Source organism: Patella vulgata, chromosome 8 (assembly GCF_932274485.2).
Source record: "Patella vulgata chromosome 8, xgPatVulg1.2, whole genome shotgun sequence".
In the NCBI taxonomy this organism is placed as follows: Eukaryota; Metazoa; Mollusca; class Gastropoda; family Patellidae; genus Patella; species Patella vulgata.
In genome coordinates this window covers 53,137,645-53,161,893 of record NC_065886.2, presented here as the reverse complement: position 1 = coordinate 53,161,893, position 24,249 = coordinate 53,137,645, and the positions used below count along the sequence as shown (strand labels likewise).

The window sequence follows — 24,249 nt, the reverse complement described above, 5'->3', positions numbered from 1 at the left end:
ATAATATCTGCAGTCTCTATCTCGTTCACAACGCTTTTGACAAAGAGGTGGAGGTGGAGGTTATGGTAACTCTGGAATGCGAGGTTGCGGAACGCTGATTATTGATAGGGTTCGTACTCTTATGCCTCCAGTACTCCATCGTGGAACGCTGAATATCGATACGGTCTATCCTCAAATGAACCCAATGTTTGCCCCCAAGTTTGTAAAATGTCCATTCAATATCCTTTATCGCCTTCATAAGGTTTATGGCAAACTTCCAAAGGTTCTTTTTCGTGCAACCCAATGTGTATACGGGACCTCGGATTTTCATCAGATCCTCCGTTATGCACCACAGGCAAGTCAGCTCGACTGTTTATCCAATTTGATCCTGAGGTCGAGGTCGGTAACTTACTTACACACTGGGGTCTGTTTCACGAAATTTTAACTAAGATAAAATCCAAATTTTAGTAATTTGATTGGATAATATTACATTGATTTTAATGCTTAGCCAATCAAAAATGAAGTATCTACTAAAATTTGGGTTTTATCTTTAGTTAAGATTTCGAGAAACAGGGCCCAGGTTTCTTTGTTTAAGACGTTGAACGAGTGAATGAAAATGGACGGATACGACAAAGACGCCATTTTATCACAGGCCCTTCATCACCCTAAATCGCTTAACCAATTCTAAACGTTAGTATAGGGCAGAACTAGAAGCCAAACAAATTAAACAATTTCTGACAATTACCTTTAAGAGAAGAGCATAAATTATCATCTATTCTGATTCTTAATTAAAGATACATTATGAGAGATTAGATAAAGAGCTGGCAGTTCTCACTATAATAGTTAAAAACTAGATAATATAAATGGAGTTTGCTGAAAATTTTAGTCAAATTGATCCACTCTGAACTTAGCATTTAGCGATTGAATTTTAGGCCTAGCTTCGATCATCATTACTAAAGTCGGTACGATAAAAAACATTATCTCGATTATCCATTTTTTGATTTAATCATCAATGAGCGTTAAGCAGCAGATCGGATTCTATTCCACTCAATATCGGATGCTAGCGATGACTTCGAGAGTTGGTTGTGTCTGGATAGGTTAATTAATGTCTAATTAATAATTTAGATAACATTTCAGGCCTAAAGAAAGACCTTCAATAGGTAGATTTGGCTCTTGCATAATGTATGTTTAATAATTAATAACTAAGAATCTTAATAAATACCATTTCCTCGGCTAATAAATAATTTCTAATGCTCTTACAGGTATAGGATATTCGCGTGACCTTGGGACCCACCTGTATTGATTAATGTTCTAGTCGATCGATGCTATTGTTACTTTGAGCTCGTCGCTATTAATCCGCGACAAATACGACTGGATAATCGTTCTCTGTATATATCTCACTATATCACCAGATTTAATTTAATCCAGTCTAAAGCTAATAACAATGAACTAAAGGTGACTGTTTTGGAGATTTAAACGTGAATGTACATGTTTTGTCATTAAAATCCAAAACTATATCGTAACATATTTGTTATATGAACACAATATTGGAGTAGACGGGTTTGACATTAGACGAACAGGTAAACAACACTAGTTTATATTAACTTTCTTTTGGTATATGATAGGTGGATAATATGCCACATGAGAAACAAGTCGTCGTTAATGTAAATATATAATACTAGACCGTGTACATATACTACTAGCGGTGATATATATATAGGCATACAGTCAGCATAATCAGCCGACTTGATCCTGACTGAACATCCACATTATGTTATTTGCTGTTCGTTTTAAAGGCTCAATACCACTCTTGTTGTAACTGAATAATATGTCCCAATCTTTATTCTTTATTTTACAATATTCCAATTAATTGATGATACAAATTTCATCTTAACACACCTAATTTAAAATAATTAGAAAAATTCAACTAAATGATTTGAAAAGACTGACGTAAAGCTTTTCAAATGTGACTTGGATTTAAAAATATTTTTGAACCCTCTGGACAAGTAAAATAGGATTTAATGGATAATTTACACAACAGGTAGGACACTAACACATCTAGTACTTAGAATAAGGCTATTTTTTTTTATTTTTTGGAGCTGTCAAGCCAGCAAGAGTGTTATTGTGACTTTAAATGAATGGTCAATATCCAACCAGTGGCGGACTGACCAGGTTGTCAGCTTGCCCAATGGCAAGTGGACCCCTGAGGAAGTGCCCCCCCCCCCTTAGACACCAGACAATATATTTAAAATATAAATTATCAAAAAATATAATGAAAACAAAATCGGGAAAATTCTAATTACATCTATTTGTTTCAACTTATATATATTTTGTAAATTTAATTTTTTTATTTTAAAATATAAATGATAGAATTGTATTGGTGGGTTGGCCCCCCTTTTCTCCCCCCACTATCCAACTAGATATAGTTGAATCCACAAAATTTGTTTTAAAGTTACAATTTCATATTTTCTAAGAAAGTCAAAACATAATTATTTCTATGTCTTTTGCTCAATAGATTGTCAACAAATTGACGAGGTCTATTGAGATTAGAATGATTTACATTATACCCCATTTATTTATTTACTTTTATACTATACCAATCGTATCTGATAGAGATATAACTAATATTATTACAAGTATTGATGATTTTTGACCAAAGAAAGTCTATATTCGCATTTTACACTTGAATATTGTCATAAAATTGTGTTTTAGTAGTAATAAATATAAGATCTACGGTAAAACTTATCGAAAAAGGCCAGTTTTATATATCATGATAAAATTGTAGATTTAAATTGACCAATTAATTAGCTGTAAACCAAAATGATTATCATTTGTATGTATTTTGTATATTTAATCGGCCATAAACCCCGAATTTCAGTTTGTTAGATCTTGCTATCTTGGATGGCCGAATGGTTAGCGCTTGTGCGTTGTATCATAAGGCCTGTCATTGAGTCAACCTGCGTGGTTTCGATTCCCCCGTTGTATGTGACAAGGAGTAATCGTGATGAAAACTGTTAATTAATACTATAAACGAAATAAGCTACTTAAGCTGTTGAAACGTCGCAGTGAAATAAACCATAGTAATTGTTATCCATAAATAATGTGTTATTAGTTTAAGTTTCTGTTATGGACGTATTATCATGTAATCGTGATTAATTAAATGTCAAGCGTAGCAGTTTATGTTGTGGGTCGACCCTGTGAATGAAATAAGCTACGTATCCAATTAAGGTTAATTGAATTGTTTTAAACAGAAGCTAAAAGTTGGCGTCGTGGGAAACACCCTTCACCCTGTCACAATGGTGTCAAAATCAATGTAATTATAATCACAAAAATAAAAATTGAAATTAATCATTCACAGGATGTGTGTATTTTAATATTATGTGACACCAACCTATATAAATTGGGGGGGGGGGGGGTAATGTTCCATGTATTTTATTCAATCTATGTATTTTGTTTTTATAAAAACACTGACAAATACATATGTAGATATTTACTTACATCGCTTCTACTAATGTTTTGGGGTCATGAACTGGTCCCCAAGCACTACTCGTCATTTTCTTGCATGGGGTCGACGCTTCTTTGAAAACTTCTACAGTTTCCCCTCAGTTCGAGTACGGAGATAAAACTTGACATGCATGTTTCTTATGACGTCACAATACCAAGGTGCTCGCGATGACGTCATAGTTCCTCGTCAATAGTACGGGGGTACAGTAAGACATTGGTAAGAATACCTTTTTTGTATCCCTTTCTAGAAATGCCGAAATACACACTAAAGGACCCAAAGACATGCCGTATTTTTCTGTCGTCCCCGTTCCGAGGAATGGAACCAGAGAGAAAAGAATGGATGAGTAAATATGTCCCTGAGCTGGACCATCTTTGTCGGTCTCATGGAGTTGCATTGGTTGTTATTGACATGAGATGGGGTATCACCGAAGAAGCCACGGAGAATGCACAAACGGTGAACATATGTTTGAGGGAGATTGACAGAAGTGATGTATTTATTGGCATCTATGCGCAGGTAAGACGAATCAGGCGGTTATAATTCAAGTTCAGTTATTACATTAACGTGCATTCATGCGCGAACACCACAAGGCGAAATGAAATGAAATGAAATGGGGTTTAACGTCCAACTGTTCTGATCCTAAACTGGGCTAATGAAAACGGGCATACGCCATACAGTGTGCTATGAGGGAAATTTTGCCCGGGCAGCGGCACTACGGCCTACTCTTATATCGGATTCCAACTGCCAAGGGAATTGTTACGAGCACGCCGATGTATACACGAATCCTTGGTTTTTATAGTACCACTCGAACGACTAGACAGCCAGGCCCTCCGTTTTGCATCACTGACAAGGCGAAACCATGTAGGAAAATTCCGATGAACTTTCTCGGCCAATGCAGGGATGGAACACTCGATCTCCAGGCTAGCGAGCCAGCTTCTGTGTTTCCCCAACTTTGGGATGTAATTTCGCCTGTTTAATTTGTAATATTGTAAATAACATACCCTCGGTATTATATGACAATCACCCTTAACAACAAATTTCAAACGCATAATTCTCATATCAGATTCGTCGGAGAATATCCAACAAACTGTATGGTCGCCATTACGAATCTGTTGAAATTATAACATGTTGGAGTCTGCTGATATGTTTGTCCTAATCTAATGTTTCCTTCTTTTTTCTTTTATCATAATCGGTTTCTTATTTACCACCGCGGCAATGACGGGTGTCGTGCTGGTCGGGGGGGGGGGGGGCAGAGTATGATTAACCTTTCGTGAACACCCTGGACCATTTCCATTAGGGTATTTGTCTCATGTGGTAAGCACACTCACTGTCTCATTCGATTTTGCGGAATTGTCCGCTGAACCACGGCTAAATCTATTTGTTAAGACCAGCTCAATTTTTGTCAAGGTCGTTGAGATACAAATAAGGTTAGGACACGTGATTGTTAGCGAGATCGTAGGTTGGGGATTAGGTAAGCATTGGGGCTAGGTCCAGGGTTAGGGTTGGAATAAGCGCTGGCCCTGATTACATCTCGTGACCTATGACGAAAAATTTAGCGGCGCGATTTACCCAATACTATCCAATACTACCCAATACCACCCGAATACCACCCTAATACCACTCCAATATCACCACATTTTTTTCAAAAATAGTGAGATATATCGTGGGAAATGTTCACCAAATGTGATTACCGATGTCTGGCTGAACCACTATTCAGGTTTGACTGTGCTTGATTTGTATAAGTGCCACTTCTTGTTATGTCTTGTTTATTATAACAGCGATATGGATGGCACGGCGAGAAGGACAAGGATTTACAGAGAAATATCGATAATGCAAGTAAACATTATTCCTGGTTGGAAAGCGAACGACATCAGAGTGTTACAGCATTGGAATACTTACATGGTCATCTGAACAAACCAGGGGATTTACCGGCATGTTTCGCATTCAGAAGCAAGGTGAGAAAATCTGTTCATTGTTTTCTTGTTGAATCTGTCTTTGTCTGGGAGCCACGGTGGCTAAGTGGGTAAGACGCTGGCTCGTTAGCCCGGATGTCGCGTTTTCGATCCCTGCATTGGCCGAGAAAGTTTATAGGGTTTTTCCGACGTGGTTTCCCCTTTTCAGTGGTGCAGAACGGAGGGCCTGGCAAGGACAGCTGTCTAGTCATTCGGATGAGACGAAAACCCAAGGTCCTATGTATACCTTGTCGTGCACGTAAAAGATCCCTTGACGGTTGGAGTTCGATATAAGAGTAGGCCATAGTACCGCTGCCCGGGCAAAATTTCCCTCATATCACACTGTATGGCGACTGGCCTATGCGCGTCTTCATTAGACCAGTCTGAGCAGAACATTTTAATTTCATTTCTGTCATTGTCTTGACATTGATAATAATTAGAATAATAATCTAACCTGTGTTAGTCTTTAAACAACCTATAGAGAGAGAAATGGGGTTTAACGTCCACTCGACACAAACTGGGTCATTTCGGGACTAACACATGGTTTAATTTTATTTACATAATTCGCTTGCGCGTAGGGGTCTTTAGCAGTGAGAGGAAACCGGAGGACCCGGAGAAAACCCACGAGGCTGGACAGGCGACCCTACTCCTTGTCACGTACAACCGGGGATTCGAAACCCTTTAAACAACCTAAGTTAGGTATCGAAGACAATTCAGATCAAATGAATGATTAAAGTACAATTTGTTTTTCATTTTAGGAATATGACGAAGCCAAGAAAAAAGCATTAATAAAATCAAAAGATCCGAAAGAAGCCGCTAAATATGTTTCAGAGAGTAACGAAGCAGCAATTGCTTTAGAGCGTGTGAAAACAAGAGTGGTGGGGACCAGAGACAAAGTAAGCAGTACAAGTTATCTATGAATTTTTTGTCGTGGCATGAGAGGAATGAGATACAGAGAATCTCCTACGAGTCTTTTTGTCGTGGCATGAGGTGAATGAGATACAGATAATCTCCTGCGAGTCTTTTTTTGTCGTGGCATGAGAGGGATGAGATACAGAGAATCTCCTACGAGTCTTTTTGTCGTGGCATGAGAGGGATGAGATACAGAGAATCTCCTACGAGTCTTTTTGTCGTGGCATGAGAGGGATGAGATACAGAAAATCTCATAAGAGTCTTTTTTTGTCGTGGCATGAGAGAAATGAGATACAGAGAATCTCCTACGAGTCTTTTTGTCGTGGCATGAGAGGGATGAGATACAGAGAATCTCCTACGAGTCTTTTTGTCGTGGCATGAGGTGAATGAGATACAGAGAATCTCCTGCGAGTCTTTTTTTGTCGTGGCATGAGAGGAATGAGATACAGAGAAAATATCAACACAAGTCGATAATGTAAAAAAGCAGCACGTGACTTTGCCAAGTTTTGTTTTTAATTTATCAAAGAATAAAATATTTTCTTTATCACCCTTTCTTACACGCATAAATAAATAACTATAACCTTCGGGTAAAATCAAATTCATGTAAAGCGATATCTGTTAGGAGATATCGCTCAGTAGAATTTGAAAGTTATCACACAAGTGATATCTACTTAGGAGATAAACACTTCCTGTTTTATTGTCCACTAGACATGTCCTGAGATCAGGTTCTAATGTTAAAGGCTCAATACCACTCTTGTTGTAACTGAATAATATGTCCCAATCTTTATTCTGGTCAACAAATTGTACTATTTTACAATATTCCAATTAAATGGTGATACAAATTTCATCTTAACACACCTAATTAAAAAAAATTGGAAAAAGTCAACTAAATCATTTGAAAAGCCTAACGTAAACCCTTTCAAATGTGACTTGGATTTAAAAATATTTTCAAACCCTCTGGCCAAGTAAAATAGGATGTAATGGAAAATTTACACAACAGGTAGGACACTTAAACATCTAATACTTAGAATAAGGCTATTATTTATTTTCTGGAGCCGTCAAGCCAGCAAGAGTGTTATTGTCCCTTTAATGTGCTTGGGACAATAAAGGAAATAAAAATGAAGTTGGGTCCAACACTTTACCATACCTTTCTATGACCCAGTGTGTTTTTTCTAGAACGAGAAAAATCATTAACAACTAGAATTCTGTCTTTTTTTTTATTAAAGTGTTTAGCTGTTATTGAAGATTATAAAACACCTTCTGAGGTAAGTGAAATGAAATGAAATGGGGTTTAACGTCCTACTCTTCTGCTCATATGCTGGGCTAATGAAGACGAACATGCGCCATACAGTGTGCTATGAGGGAAATTTTGCCCGGGCAGCGGCAATATGGGCTACACTTATATTGAATTCCAACTGCCAAGGAATCTTTTACGTGCACGCCAATGTATACACGAGACCGCTGTTGTTCGTCTCATCCAAATGACTAGACAGCGGTCCTTGTCTGAGGTAAGTATTCCAGACGTTACATGGAATCTGAATAATATGTAAAACAAAATGTTTGTTTTTGACCCTTATACTGTACAAAAACCTCAAATCCACAGTGATAATAAAAAATTCTTTAATCCCGATTTTAGCTAATTTGCCAAGGTAAATGATGTTAAAAGAAATACACAAATTTTACCATGTTTTGACAGGGTGTTACCAAAATATTTGAAGTTGTGAAAAAGTACATCGAAACAGAACTTTTAGCTGCAACTCATGAATTGTCTCAACGTGACCTTCAAATTTCTCAACACGACGCCTTTATGTCGCATCATAGTTTGAACTACGTATCAGATGGCAGAAATGAAACAATGTTAAAAAGCACCCTGTCAGGTATTTATTTAAAGTTTATAGTTTTCTTCTTGCCATTTATTGCAATTGTAATGGCAGATATATTTTAAGATTATTCTACCCAAGAATAGTCTGTTGAAAAGCTAGAGTTAGTAGGTAAACAAACCTTTCCTTGCCCATATGGGAAAACTATTGGCCCAATGGAGCTTACAAATAATAAGCGATACAGAAGAAACTAACAGAACTATCCAATGGATTAGCTCTATTAATCATTTGATAACGGACGTCGTTCCAGTTGGCCACAGATCACTGATGTTTTCCCCATGAACTTAAATGTTCATTCCCGTCTCTTAGACCGGTTCTAAATTTTCCCAAAATGTTCATTGGGTAGAACGCTTTCTACCACAGATTGAGCAACATGTGGCAACTTCTTGCTCAAAAGCACGTATGAGGTTCACCATGGAAAACTTGAGGTACACAAACTGGAAGTAAATTCATTCGTGGGCGGCGGCGTAGGAATATTTGTTAAGCTGTTTTCAGATAGACACTAGTTTAAGGGAGACAATCCACCTAATGTATAGAGATTGATGCCAGCTACTAAGATCAACATATTACAACAAAATAAACAAATAGAATTGATTTACTACAGGAAAATCGCGATTTTTAAGCTTCAGTGCCATATTGAAAGATATGGTTGCACTGGTGTAACACATTCTTAAATTAGGGATGTTGGATGGCCGAATTGTTAGTATCATAAGGTCTGTCATTGAATCAACTGGCGTGGTTTCGATTCCCCGGTTGAACATGACAAGGAGTAGGGTCGTCTGTCCAACCTCGTGGGTTTTCTTCGGGTCCTACGGTTTCTCCACACTGCTAAAGACCCCTACGCGCAAGATATGGTTGAACTGGTGTAACGCATTCTTAAATCAAAGAAGCTTTATGTAAGATTTAACTCGTCTTCATTAGCCAAGTTAAGAGCAGAACACTAGGACTAAATGTAAGATTTAAATAAAGAGCTGGTCGTTTTTGATATAACAGTTCAAAAATGGATTATTCAAAAAGAATATATTGAAATTTCGTTCAAATTGCTTTATTCTGGGCCAAGATATTAGCACATGAAGGTTTTTTAAAAAGATGAGTACATTGATTGTAACTACAATATTTTAAATTAAATCATTAAATGGCCGAGCCGTTCGTATCTACATAAAAACGGACCCATACGATGGCATCGAGAGTTGATTACCGTATTGTCATGTTAATAAATGTCTAATTAATAGTTTATATAACATTTTAGGCCTACATAAAGACCTGCAATAGGCATATTTAGCTCTTGTATAATGTATGTTTAATAGTTTATATAACATTTAACGCTCGAAGAAATACCTGCAATAGGTAGATTTAGCTCTTACATAATGCCAGTTTAAGGGTAGGTAGCAATTAAACGGGGCTACATATAATTTTTCTAAAAGTTGATCCAGGTAGGTATTTTTATTAGACTACTGAAACTTGCATTTTAAATATCTTCTCTAAATAGTATTTTCTTTCAGGGGGTCACGGTGGCTAAGTGGGTAAGACGCTGGCTCGCTAGCCTGGAGGTCGGGTGTTCCATCCCTGCATTGGCCAAGACAGTTCATCCAGATTTTCCGGCGTGGTTCCCCCTTGTCAGTGATGCAGGACGGAGGGCCTGACAAGGACAACTGTCTAGTCGTTCGGATGGGACGAAAAACCGAGGTCCCGTGTACACATTGGCGTGCATGTAAAGGAATTCAAAATAAGAGAAGGACATAGTGCCGCTGCCCGGGAAAAATTCCCCTCATACCACATTGTATGGCGTATGCCCGTTTTCATTTATAGCCCAGTATAGGAGCAGTACAGAGGACTCTAAACCCCATTTCATTTCATTTCCTTTCAGAACAGTAGGAGTAGGACGTCAAACCCCATTTCATTTCATTTCATTTCATATTTTCTTTCAGGAACCAATAAAAAGTTATTAGTTGGTGGCCCAAGCGGAAGTGGGAAATCCTCTCTATTGAGTCATTGGATCTCAAATCTTCAAATTAACCAATCAAATAAAGCCTTTTATATTTACCACTTTGTTGGATGCGGTGACGATAGTATGGGTATGTCATGTTAAAATAAAGTTTTCATATAGTTTATGTTATAAATTCTAGGGGTTGGATGGCCGAAGGGTCTGCGCGTGCGCGCTGTATCATAAGGTCTGTCATTGAGTCAACTGGCATGGTTTCGATTCCCCGGTTGCACGCGTCAAAGAGTAGGGTCGCCTGCCCAACCTCGTGGGTTTTCTCCGGGCCCTCCGGTTTCCTCCCATTGCTAAAGACCCCCACGCTCAAGAGAATTATTGAAATAAAATTGAACCATATGTTAGTCCCGAAATCACCTAGTCGTATGTGTCGAGTGGACGTTAAACCCCATTTCTCTCTCACGTTTTTACTGTAATCCACGAAGCAGCGGTATAAACGTTTTTTATTTTTAGGGATCGATTAATAAATGCTTGGAGAACAAATATTGCATCTACCGTACTTTTGTATTTTGTTTTAATGCCCCATCTAAGTTAAATAGACGCTTCTATATGGTTTACAATATATATATTCTTTCTATTAATAAGTGTACAACGTATCTAGGAAATCATGACTCTACAAAGTATTAGACAGTATGTGTTCAGGGACGAGTTTTTGTAAAAACAAACAAACTATAAGCTGCCTGTTAGCCTGTATTTAATGGAGCCAAATCGCTAATATTTGGGACCTAGAAATTGACACAAATGGGTGGCAACGCATATAATAATATAACATGAATGTATATAAACTGATTTACTTTCAATCGTTTCTGATTTTACTCTAATTTCAATCAGTTATGTTCTGCGAAATACGCCAAAAGTCACAATCGAATGGCAATCTCTAGCGTCTGGTTATTCCAGTCTACCCCGATAGTATTTTTTGCGCATGCTCTCCAGATAAAAATATGACGTCAGCGTTTGACATGACTTGTAGAATATGTCTAGTCATGTTTTTCAAGTCCCTTGTTACAAATGGCGCTGAAACCCATTATGGTACACGATTCGTCAAATGTGTTTATTTTCTTAGTTTTGGCTCCAGCAGTGAAATCATGTATCCAATATTTAATTTAGCGTGGCGTCTAGAATTTTGTTATGCAGTATGGATGATATTGAGTTAAAGACTTAGCTATTTTAATGTGGGGTTGGATGATATTGAGTTAAAAGACTTAGCTACTTTAAAATGACTTTTATCGAAAGTAGGTATCTATAAAGATTTGTTAATTATCTCTAAGATCATGACCTATAATTATCCTTCAAAGTTTTACCGTAGGAATTTTATTATTATAGTCATATCTGGTGTATTGAAGCGCCTTTCCTTGGAATTGGATCACTATTTAGACCCGAACCAATTAAAGGGAATGACCATGGAGGATTTACTCACTAGTAAAAAGGAAACTGAAGACATAAAAGATCTGATGAGGAAATTTATGGCGAAGTTAGAAGAGCTAAGTAAGAAGAAGCGAGTTGTTTTGGTGGTAGACGCTATAGAGCTGATAGAGAACGAATCGAAAACAGCTAAGGTAAAACTTATAGACAATAGGCTCTTTTGGCAAGTGGAATTTTCCCCATCCGTATAACGTATCCGTATCGTCACGTGATACGTTGCGTTAATTTAGTTTTAGAATTTTGACAGATTTTCGCGCCGCGTACGTATGGGTAGCTGAGCTGAGCGTAGTTATATTACAGCATAATGGCAGTTATCTACCAAGATCAACATCAGTACTAGTCAAGTACCTAGCCTACAAATTCCTGAAGGGAATGAAGTCGTTCGACAGTCGCTGAGTTATTTAAAATAAATTGTTAAAAATAGTGTCGAATCATTACAGAAAGTGTATACCCCTTTTACAGATTTGCAAGGTCCCACCTCCCTAAATTTAGCACGTGGTTCAACCAGCGTGCTGACAGGCAGGAAAAATATGAAAATTCCGCGAAAAGCTCATCAAAAGTAATGACTAAATTCCAGCCTTTGCCATGGTTAAAATCACGTCAAATATACACATATTCATAAAAACTTTACGGCACAATATTTCAGCGTCTAAAAGAAGCAAAACATACGGTAAAAAGACTACGATGTTATATGGAGCTTTTACGTATGAAAGCTGTTCGATACGTGCTGCCGATCGTCATCTCACCGAAAAGCAGTTTTATTCAAGTTGCCACGAAGTTCATGTCATATTATGATCGTTATTGATTTTTGTGAACTTAAGGGGCGCTTACTTGCTGTTAAGGGGGCACCACCTTATCCCCTTACATCCATACGTTTACATATTCATTATTGCAGAATAGGGTTAGGGTCTGGTATGCTCCTAAATTTAGGGGGTTGGATGGCCGAATGATTAGCACGTGCGCGCGCTGTATAATACGGTCTGTCATTGAGTCAACTGGTGGGGTTTCGATTCCCCAGTTGTACGTGACAAGGAGTAGCATCGCCTGTCCAACCTCGTGGGTTTTCTCCTGGTCCCTGCTAAAGACCCCTACGCGCAAGCGAATTATTGAAATAAAATTGAACCATGTGTTGGTCCCGAAGTGTCCTGGTTTGTGTCGAGTGGACGTTAAACCCTCTCTCTCTCTCTCTCTCTCTCTCTCTCACTCTCTCTCCCCCCTCTCTCTCTCTCCCTCCCTCCCTCCCTCCCCATCTCTCTCTCTCTCTCTCCCCTCTCTCTCTCTCTCTCCCTCCCTCCCTCCCCCTCTCCCCTCTCTCTCTCTCTCTCTCTCTCTCCCTCCCTCCCTCCCCCTCTCCCCTCTCTCCTCTCTCTCTCTCTCTCCCTCCCTCCCTCCCCATCTCTCTCTCTCTCTCTCTCTCTCCCCTCTCTCTCTCTCTCTCTCCCTCCCTCCCTCCCCCTCTCCCCTCTCTCTCTCTCTCTCCCTCCCTCCCTCCCTCCCCATCTCTCTCTCTCTCTCTCTCTCTCTCACTCTCTCTCTCTCCCCTCTCTCTCTCTCTCTCTCCCTCCCTCCCCCCTCTCCCCTCTCTCTCTCTCTCTCTCTCCCTCTCTCCCTCCCTCCCTCCCCCTCTCCCCTCTCTCTCTCTCTCTCTCGCTCCTAAATTTATCTCTAGCTGATACCTTAGTATTCAGAACCCGAAGACCAACGATAAGTCCCCGCCCCTTTCCGTATAACGAGGACGACGATATAGCACTCACCTAGGCTAATGTTTCAGAGGAAATCATTTTGGATCAGATTTATAGGCTATGTTTTTGTCATGATAACCATTTATCCATTAATCAATTTGTGTTAATTTCAGGTAAAGTTGTCTATATGCCGCATTGAATGTTGTTATTAGCATTAAATTTTTATAATCCTTAAAGATACATTATGGGAGATTCGATAACGAGCTGGCAGTTCTCACTATAATAGTTAAAAACTAGATAATGTAAAGGCAATTTGCTGAAAATTTCATTCAAATTGATCCACTAAGAACCGAGAACTAAGCGGTTGAAATTTCCGGCTAGCCTTGATCATCATTACTAAAGTCAGTACGATAAACAGCATAGTCTCGATTATCCATTTAATCGTTAAATCGTAAAGGAAAGTTATGCAGTAAATCGGCTCGTAATCCACTAAAGATCGCAGGCTAGCGATGCCATCTAGTGTTGATTATGGTCTGGATAGGTTAATTAATGTCTAATTAATAATTTAGATAACATTTCAGGCCTAAAGAAAGACCTGCAATAGACATATTTAGCTCTTGCATAATGTATGTTTAATTTATTTCTAGCTTTTATATTGGTGGCCAAGTACATTCCCTCCCAATGTTAGCGTCATTGTATCGTGTGCATCAGAAAATGGTGACGTAATACAAGAATTAAAAGATAGACACTATGACGTATTTGAATTACAGCCTTTTGATAAAAAACACAGAATGGAACTTTGTATGGTAAGTAATCTCTCTATGCTGCAATATGCCAATGTCAAAATAGGTGTGTTGGGTGGCTGAGTGGTCTCAGGTGGGCGCTTTAGATCATAAAGCAGTGTCGTGCATAAAGGTTGGGGGAGAGCGATGGGCATCCACTTCAGCGATATTAAAATTCAGTTGTTTTAATTTGAAACCATCGCTGTTTGTGGGTCCTATGTATGAGTTATGGGAGCATGCAGCCAAGGAATTGGCACCGGTCATCACCAAACGTCTGTACGACACTGTCATAAAGTATGTGGCTTTGATCCAAGGCTTTGACGTGACAAGGAGTAGGACCATCTGCCTAACCCTTTGCCTTTTCCACAGATTCATCCTCCTTTAGAATCAGGGAATATACATTTCATATATATCTGCCCAAAATGACCTAGTTGGCCATCTCTCTGTCGAAGCTATAATGGGGTTGAGTCAATTGCAAATTCTCGACCGCGAACCTACTCCCACCATGTCATAAATGAAATGAAATGAAATGAAATGAAATGGTGTTTCACGTCCTACTTTTCTGCTCCGAACTGGGCTATGACGCCATACAGTGTGCTATGAGGGAAATTGTGCCCGGACAGCGGCACTGTGGCCTACTCTTATATCGAATTCCAACTGCTAAGGGATCTTTTACATGCACGTCAATGTGTACAGGGGGCCTCGATTTTTCGTCCCATCCGAACGACTAGTCAGCTGTCCTTGTCAGGCCCTCCACCATATCATAACAGGTCTCATTTGTAACGTTTTATTAGGCAAAAACTACAAAAGAACCATTGTTACTCAAATAAATCACTAGCGGTGTGGTAGTGATCTTCGCTTTTCGGCAAAAACTGGGGATTTTTGGGTTCGATGCGATCTGATCTAAAATTAGATTATATTCAAAATTTGAGACACGGATCAGTTTAACCAGCAATCTGATTAAACCACAGATCCTATTTCGTTTCGTTTTTTATAGTTCAAAATTTCGTTTTACTTGTCTTTACTACACTTGTTATTATATAATAACAAGTTGTTATATAACCCGCGGTCTGGTTGATGTGTGTGTGAGAGAGAGAGAGAGAGAGAGAGAGAGAGAGAAATGGGGTTTAACGTCCACTCGACACAAACTAGGTCATTTCGGGACTAACATATGGTTTAATTTTATTTCAATAATTCGCTTGCGCATAGAGGTCTTTAGCAGTGGGAGGAAACCGGAGGACCCGGAGAAAACCCACGAGGCAGGACAGGCGACCCTACTCCTTGTCACGTACAATCGGGGATTCGAAACCACGCCAGTTGAATCAATGACAGACTTTATGATACAGCGCGCGCACGCTAACCATTCAGCCATCCACCTCCCTGGTTGATGTGAGGTATTAGCCAATGAAACGGTCTGTTACGGCGTGAAGTGCACGGAACTTTGGGTAAACCACTAAAAACGTTAACGCTGATTGATTAATCAATGTCTGACGTCATAAGGGCACCTGAAGGCCAATGAAAGTATACATATATATATAAAAACGATCTGTATTTTAATCAGTTTGTCTAACCAGTTAAGATTCGTGCACATTTATAACGGGTTTCAAGTATTCCACATAATTATACATATATTAGTAATGGAGAGATAAAAATGGCAGCTACTAGCTTTCTCCTCGTGTCCGTTTAAAAATTGCGTACATGACCTCACAAATAGAGTTGTGTTTTAAATAAGGATAACGCTATCACAATTATCTATCGTTTGCTGATGTATATACACCGATGGGGTATCTCCTTTAAAGTTATTTTAAACACGAGTTGCATTTCTTTGCTTGGTGAAATCAGTGATTCCCCATTAAGATATTAATTCAGAGACAAATTTTCTTTTGTTTGAGCAAACATTAAGATATTGATTCAGGGACAAATTTTCTTTTGTCTCAGCAAACATTAAGATATTAATTCAGGGACAAATTTTCGTTTGTTTGAGCAAACACTAAGATATTGATTCAGGGACAAATTAATTCAGGGACAAATTTTCGTTTGTTTGAGCAAACACTAAGATATTGATTCAGGGACAAATATTTTCTTTTGTTTCAGCAAACACTAAGATATTGATTCAGGGACAAATTTTCTTTTGTTTCAGCAAACATTACAGAAACATGGCAAGGGATTAAAGGACAGTCAGGTACAGAAGATCGTGTCCTGTCCACAGTCAAGAGTACCAATATTTCTGAAAACACTATTAATGGTATGTGATCAAACACTAAGCAAATCTTCAACTTACATTCTTAAATGAAATCAATTAATTTTTGGATATGATGAGTACGATATGCGAATCTATTACATATCTTTTGGCCGCTATTGACAAAAAAATCTATTGTTTTGTATTAAGACACGTACGCTTGCTCCGAACTGGGCTATGACGCCATACAGTGTTCTTTGAGGGAAATTGTGCCCGGACAGCGGCACTATGGTCTACTCTTATATCGAATTCCAACTGTCAAGGGATCTTTACGTGCACGCCAATGTGTACACAGGACCTCGGTTTTCCGTCCCATCCGAACGACTAGACAGCTGTCCTTGTCAGGCCCCCTGTCCTGCATCACTGACAAGGGGGAACAACGCCGGGAAATCTGGAAGCCTTAATTAAAAAGAGAATTTCGGCCACCCTTCACATAAAAATAGAACCCCCGGTGTCCGGAAACCCCTCACATAAAACTCAACTGAACAATCTGCGATATCACCTCGGTGGAAGCGGACGTAAAATAGAACCAACTGTTTGTTTGTTTTTAAACGGAGAGAGAGAGAGATATATATATATAGAGAAATAAATGGGGTTTATCGTCCGCTCGACACAAACTAGATCATTTCGGGACTAACATGGTTCAATTTTATTTCAATAATTCGCTTCCGCTTAAGGGTCTTTATCAGTAGGAGGAAACCGGTGCTAATAGTAGCTAATGAATAAGCTATTTAAGCTCATTAATTATCAAATATATTGTTCATATAAAATTCGGTTAAAATGGTGCTAATATAAACAGTGGGAAGAAATCAGGGGACCCGGAGAAAACCTACTCCTTGTCACGTACAACTGGAGAATCGAAACCACGCCAGGTGACTCAATGGCAGACCTTGTGTAACCATTCGGCAATCCAATCCCCCTTGTTTTTAAACGAAATTTACGTTATGAAAAACGAAACAACCACAGGCTATCCTGGACAACAGCTCAGAAATCAGCAACGTCACACTTTCCCCTGTTAAACCCCCATCAGACCGGGGTGGCGTCTTTACTGCGCTGCTGCGACCGTACGGTGACCAGAAAATGCACAAGGTCGCCGTAGCGTCGCAGTAAGGACGGCACCCCGGTCTGGCGGGGGTATAAGGAAGCCACCCCGGTCTGACGGGGGTATTACACAGTCTGACAAGATCTTGCAGGACCAGACATGTTGCTTGCAGCGCTATCCTGCGACACGACACCAGGAGTTGTTATATGGAAATTAACTGGGTATTCATATGGTTTTTTTTTCTATTCAGGAACTTTGTGTTTTTGGAGAGTTTCGAAAATTAGATTCAAAGATTGACTCCCTGTTAAAAGCTAAAAGGTAGGAAACAAAAAAAACCAAAAAAAACCCCCCAAAAAACAAAACCATTTGACATCGTAAAGATCATAGAAATGCAATGGGGTTTAACGTCCTACTGTTCTGCTACGAGTGGGCTAATGAAGACGGACATACGCCATACAATGTGCTATGAGGGAAATTTTGCCCGGATTCCAACTGTCAAGGTATACTTTTACGTGCACGTCAATGGCCGAACGACTAGACAGCTGTCCTTGCCAGGCCCTCCACCCTGCATCACTGACATGGGGGGACCACGCCGGAAAATCTGGATGAACTTTGTCGGCCATTGCAGGGATCGAACACCCGACCTCCAGACTAGCGAGCCAGCGTCTTACCCACTTAGCCACAATGACCCCCATGAAGATCATTGACAATATGGTTAGCTGTTTTTAATAAGTTTGTATGGTAATATGGTTAGCTGTTTTTAATTACTTGTTATGGCCAAGCGACATCTGCATAATTTCAGGTCTTTGGGGTAATTATCACACAATGTTATCTATTAACGGCTAAAAATACAAATTATATTACCCGTCAAGCAAAACTACGTTGAGACTACGTTGTTGTAAGGACCATGTGGGAACAGCACTTTTGTCGAAATTTGGCGCACCGTTTAATGCTAACATTAATTATTCTTTTAGAGTATGTTTTAAATGTTTTTTTTTTATATAAACATTTTATTGAATCTGATTTAAACACAGATCCTATTTCGTTTCTTTTTTTTTATAGTTTCGTTTTACTTGTCTTTACTACACTAGGATCTGGAACAGATCTGGGGTCTATTTCACGAAATTTTAACTAAGATAAAATCCAATTATTAGTAATAGATTGATTAGATTGGTTTTAGTGCTTAGCCAATGAAAATTAAAGTATCTACTAAAATTTGAATTTTATCTTTAGTTAAGATTTCGAGAAACGGTCCTGTATTTTAATCAGGTTGTGTTTTTTGAAATAAGTTTAAGTTTAGATGACCTTAAGCTCGATGGGACATTGTATTTTATTCTAATGCAACACACCTTTATTTTAGAATTGAACGTAATCTCTATACACGGTTCAAAACATCAGCATTTTATCAACAGTTTTCTTATGTTTTGCATTTTAGCGCCAAAGAGTTATTTGAACAGTTGTTGATGAGATTAGAGGAAGATTTCGCCGAGGATAAAAAACAAGGCAACATAGTTGAAAAGGTGATATTAAATGATAGCATTGTCTTTCTTCTACTGAACAATAATGTATATTTATAATGCGCTTAATGATACATCCATTTACACATGCCCAAAGCGCTGTATTTAAGGCATTTATCGCTAGTCAAACAAACACATAACCTTAAACGATTTAAAGGACTCAGTTTATAGCGAAAATCAGGCATACACATCCTTCAAAAATACGACACTTATTTTAGGAAACGGTCGGATATGGCAGATCAATTTATGTCCATCCCAAACACTTCACAGTCCCTTTAAGGAAACAGTATTTTTAGCAATTTCTCATTGTTAATTGTTCTGTAGTCCATTGATTATATTTTGTCAGATTTCTTTAAATAAAACATACATTATGAAAGAGCTAAATCTACCATTGCAAGTCTTTCTTTAGGTCTGAAATGTTATATAAACTATTAAACATACATTATACAAGAATTAAATCTGCCTATTGTAGATCTTTCTTTAGGTCTGAAATGTTATCAAAATTTTTAATTGAAAATTAATTAACTTATCCAGACCATAATCAACTCTCGATGTCATCGCTAACCTGCAATATTTACTGGATTATGATCCTATTTGCTGCTCCACTTCCATTCATAATTTAATCATGAAATGAATGATCGAGACTATGTTTTTTTTAACGTACAGACTTTAGTAATGATGATCGAGGCTAGGCCGAAATTTCAATCGCTTAATTCTCGGTTCATAGTGGATCAATTTGAATAAATATTTCAGCAAATTGGCTTTACATTATCTAGTTTTTAACTATTATAGTGAGAACTGCCAGCTCTTTATCTTATCTCCCATAATGTATCTTTAAGTGCCGATGAAATGATTTAATTTTTTTTAATATCAGGTTCTATGCTGTATATGTTTAAGTAATCAAGGTTTATCAGAACAAGAATTGATGTCTATTCTCAACATTCCCTCACATATTTGGTCACCATTGTACTTTGCTGTCAGAAAATTCATCGTCGAAAAAGAGGGGCTTTTACAGTAAGCGATAAACTACATGTAGTCTCAAAGGGTTGTAAAAAAGAGAGAGAGAGAGAGAGAGAGAGAGAGAGAGAGAGAACTAGGTCATTTCGGAACAAACATATTGTTCAATTTTATTTCAACAATTTGCTTGTGCGTAGGAGTCTTTAGCAGTGGGAGAAAACCCACGAGGTTGGACAGGTGAGCCTACTCCTTGTCACGTACAACCGTGGAATCAAAACCACGCCAGTTGACTCAATGACAGACCTTATGATGCAACGCGCACCCGCTAACCATTCGGCCACCCAACCCCCCGAGTGTAGAGGTGTATACCTAATTCTTCACACGGGCGAAAGAAAAACCCAGTACAAGTTCCAAGCGCGCAGAGAAAACACATGGCACATGAACTTTGAGGAAAAATAGACGGAAAGGATGGTGTCTCCTATTTTTGTTGCACATGTACCGAAATATAAATGGTTATATTATTTTTACTATAAGAGACCTGAATTCCCAGTTCCTGTCACGTGATGATTAATAGGACTGCAGTATCTTTAACTTTATGTTTCAAGATTAGGCGTAGACGAACTAGAGGCAGCTGTGACAGATAGATATCTTAAAAACAGTAAAATAAGGTAAATTATTTCACCCTATCAACTACTCCAACATATCAATTTACTGTGTGTGAGAGAGAGAGAGAGAGAGAGAGAGAGAGGGGGGGGGGGGAGAGATTCATCACGATTACACGAAAATACGTCCTTAATTCGATAAGTAGCTCATTGATTGCAGTATCGATCCAGGACAAAAATTGATATGCTTGACAGAGAGATAGAGATGTTAGGTTCATTGAATGGGTTCTGGATGTTTAAACATCATATAATACTTTTAATTTTGTAGGCATATAAAATACAAAAAAATCCTTAAAATTAAATTACTCCTTAGAGTTAACTTGTGTTGAGAAAACCCTGGTCATAGCTCGGCTGGCCTCAGTCTGGACTCTGCCAGGCCTCAGTCTGCTAACCTCAGGCGTTCTGGCTGGATTCGAGACCGGCGTGGTTCCCATTTCAACCAACTCACATGGCCCTGGTTCTAGCCTTAACCCAAGGCACCCATTGCTTTCTCTGAACTGTCTCCTATGACTATGCAGCTGGCTATATTGCATCATATAACAGATTGAACCAGAGGTTCTTGTCAACACAAATAAAGTTAATACGCTGCTAACCGGAGCTAATGAATACGATCATTAATTATCAAATATATTATTTATAAAAAATGCGGTTAAAATGGCGCTAATAAAGGCAGTCAATGGTGTGATAATCTGTCAATGCTAAGATAATTAATGTTTCTTAAATTAACCGATTTAAGATCAATTAGCTAGTAAGTTGTTAACCCGTCATCACTTTTCAGGTCGTCGTTGCGTAACGACGTTAATTCCATCTATTGTTTTTGTTGATTTATTATATTGCTTAATGTATGGTTCATCTATCGACATGTCAGTTATAATTATAACATTTACTTTTATCCTATTATCTGATTTTCCTTAAATATACGAAATGTGTACATTGATGGCAGTCACTAGATAATAACTGGCCTGTCATTAATGTGTGACGATATAATATGTAAATGTATGTTCCGGTATATTAAAGAATTGAAGAATCATTTGAAGTCTGCGACATTTTTAGTTAGCAATTCTATTTATTTAGATCACTAATTATCTAATTATTATTAGTCATTTTTAAGTTCATCAACCTGGATTTAATTCATTTTTTTTTATTTCACAGAACAAAGTATCTTGGAATTTTAATCAAGTATTTTGATAGTTTGCAAAAGGTAAGTATTAGAATATGAATTACAGTACATGTATAACGAAAACCACAGAAACTAACCCATACTCAATTTTCAATGACAATTTATTTTTCTACAACTTCCAAATTCCCCGTTATTGAGTGAAAGTTTTAGGGCCAGCTCCCGAAAATTTGGGCTTATTTGGTGCTCATGGTAACTGACCGTCATGGATAACCACATAAACACTTGTTTTGGCCTGTATGACAATAATAAAGTGTGATATTTGCTCTTGTGAATATTTATAAGCACAAACAACCTTTTTGGACAACCGGAATATCTAATCATCACAGAGCCCATAGTCATGGCCCCTGATTCTAACATCGTTTTATTTTGTTTCTGGTTTTAATCCTTAATCTGTGGCAATAAACTAAGCTACCTTTTAATCAAGTTTCACTCTGGCAGCAACGCTTTGGCAATTTGGCACACGCCAACCTATATGACGATGCAGCCATACTTATTTTTTTATTATGTAACCAAAATATTTATTTATTCCAGCCATCCCTAGTGAAAATGGGTAATTACTCAATTCGATTGAAAACTGTGAAAGTCCTATGGAAAACTGATAGAATTGTTCACAGCTTCCACCCCAAAATATAAAAAAAAATGCCACTTGCATACTAAAAACTGTGAACATCCTCCGGAAAACTGACTTAATTGTTCACAGTTTCCACTCCAAAATATAAAATAATGCCGGTGGAATAACAGTAAATAAAAATATGAAAAACGGGTTGTATGTATTTGCATCACCAATAAGTTTTTGCATAAATCCTAAAAGAGGGCACTAGAAATAGTAATCTAACGAAGCCACCATTTGCTCGGTCATATGTGTAATTCATGCGCTATGATATCAATAGTAAGCTAACTTCATTGTTTTGACAAGTTTCAAATTTTAACGTAGCCACCATTTGTTCGGTCATATCAATGGCGGACTCAATATAGTGAAGGCCATTGAAAGTATAAAAAAACGAAACGAAATATAGATTGTTTACTTTGAAATAAGTTTAAACATACATAATGCAAGAGCTAAATCTGTCTATTGCAGGTCTTTCTTTATGTCTAAAATGTTATCTAAATTATTAATTAGACATTAATTAACTTATCCAGACCATAATCAACTCTAGATGGCATCGCTAGCCTGCGATCTTTAGTGGATTGTAAGCCGATTTACTGCATAACTTTCCTTCTCGATTAAACGATTAAATGGATAATCGAGACTATGCTGTTTATCCTACTGACTTTAGTAATGATGACCGAGGCTTATGGGAATTTCAGTCGATTAGTTCTCGGTTCATAGTGGATCAATTTGGTTGAAATTTTCACCAAATTCCCTTTGCATTATCTAGTTTTTAACTATTATAGTGAGAACTGCCAACTCGTTACCGAATCTCCAATAATGTATCTTTAAGTTTAGATGACCCCAAGCTCGATGGCACATGACTTCCTTAACTGCTGTTGAAAAATATTATTTAGATATACAATTACCAGTAACTCTGGGCCCTTATTCACGAAAACTTAAACTAAGATACAATCGAAATTTTAAGAAATACTGCAATTCGATTGGCTGACCAGTAAAATCAATTTGCATATATCCAATTTGCATATTGGTCAGCCAATCGAATTGCAGTATTTCTTAAAATTTCGATTGTATCTTAGTTTAAGTTTTCGTGAATAAGGGCCCAGTTCCATACTCCTCGCAGTGTTTCATTTGATGGCCGAATAGTTAGCGTGTGCGCACTGTGTCATAAGGTCTGTCATTAAGTCAACTGGCGTGGTTTCGATTCCCCGACCATACGTGACAAGGAGAAGGGTCGCCTGTCCAACCCCGTGAGTTTTCTCTGGGTCCTCACTGCTGCTAAAGACCCCTAAGCGCAAGCGAATTATTGAAATAAGATTAAAGCATAATATGTTAGTCCCGAAATGACCTAGTTTGTGTCGAGAGGACGTTAAACTCATTTCTCTCTCTCTTTCTCTCTTGATCCCACCCAGACAGTGAAAATAATTCACGGAACCTGTCCCGTGTACTTTATCAATATTCAGGGACAGATCCGGGAATTGTTGCAGGAGGGGGTTGCCAGGTACCTGTTGAATAATTCGAGGAAGAATAAGAGGACACGCCCGTCTTCATTAGACCGCCCCTACATAGAGCCCGAATTGTAGTTAAGGTAAACAATATTAACATCCCAACGACACCCATACATGAAGGGCTGATCTAGGAATTTTTGCAGGAGGGGGTTTGCCAGTTTCTTGTTAAGGAAAATGAAATGAAATGAAATGGAGTTTAACGTCCTACTGTTCTGCTCCTAACCTGGGCTAATGAAGACGGGCATACGCCATACAGTGTGCTATGAGGGAAATTTTGCCCGGACAGCGGTACTACGGCCTACTCTTATATCGAATTCCAACTGCCAAGGGATCTTTTACGTGCACGCCAATGTGTACACGGGACCTCGGTTTTTCGTCCCATCCGAACGACTAGACAGCTTTCCTTGTCAGCCCCTCCGTCCTGCAT

The 24,249-nt window shown here is 38.4% G+C and overlaps 1 protein-coding gene across 1 annotated transcript in view; it reads left to right on the top strand.

Moving 5' to 3' along the window:
* The first annotated feature begins 1,441 nt into the window (after window positions 1–1,441).
* The window catches only part of LOC126831058 (TPR repeat-containing protein DDB_G0287407), a 42,195-nt gene continuing 19,387 nt past the window's right edge, over window positions 1,442–24,249 (top strand). Inside the window, exons 1-15 of the mRNA XM_056102920.1 lie at window positions 1,442–1,559; window positions 3,732–3,997; window positions 5,260–5,436; window positions 6,192–6,329; window positions 7,572–7,610; window positions 8,042–8,222; window positions 10,154–10,300; window positions 11,545–11,777; window positions 13,973–14,131; window positions 16,248–16,352; window positions 17,639–17,706; window positions 18,824–18,908; window positions 19,780–19,919; window positions 20,468–20,530; window positions 21,677–21,725. Of these exons, the coding sequence (XP_055958895.1) occupies window positions 3,734–3,997; window positions 5,260–5,436; window positions 6,192–6,329; window positions 7,572–7,610; window positions 8,042–8,222; window positions 10,154–10,300; window positions 11,545–11,777; window positions 13,973–14,131; window positions 16,248–16,352; window positions 17,639–17,706; window positions 18,824–18,908; window positions 19,780–19,919; window positions 20,468–20,530; window positions 21,677–21,725 (1,848 nt within the window). The 5' untranslated portion in view covers window positions 1,442–1,559; window positions 3,732–3,733. The remainder of the gene's footprint in view (window positions 1,560–3,731; window positions 3,998–5,259; window positions 5,437–6,191; window positions 6,330–7,571; window positions 7,611–8,041; window positions 8,223–10,153; window positions 10,301–11,544; window positions 11,778–13,972; window positions 14,132–16,247; window positions 16,353–17,638; window positions 17,707–18,823; window positions 18,909–19,779; window positions 19,920–20,467; window positions 20,531–21,676; window positions 21,726–24,249) is intronic.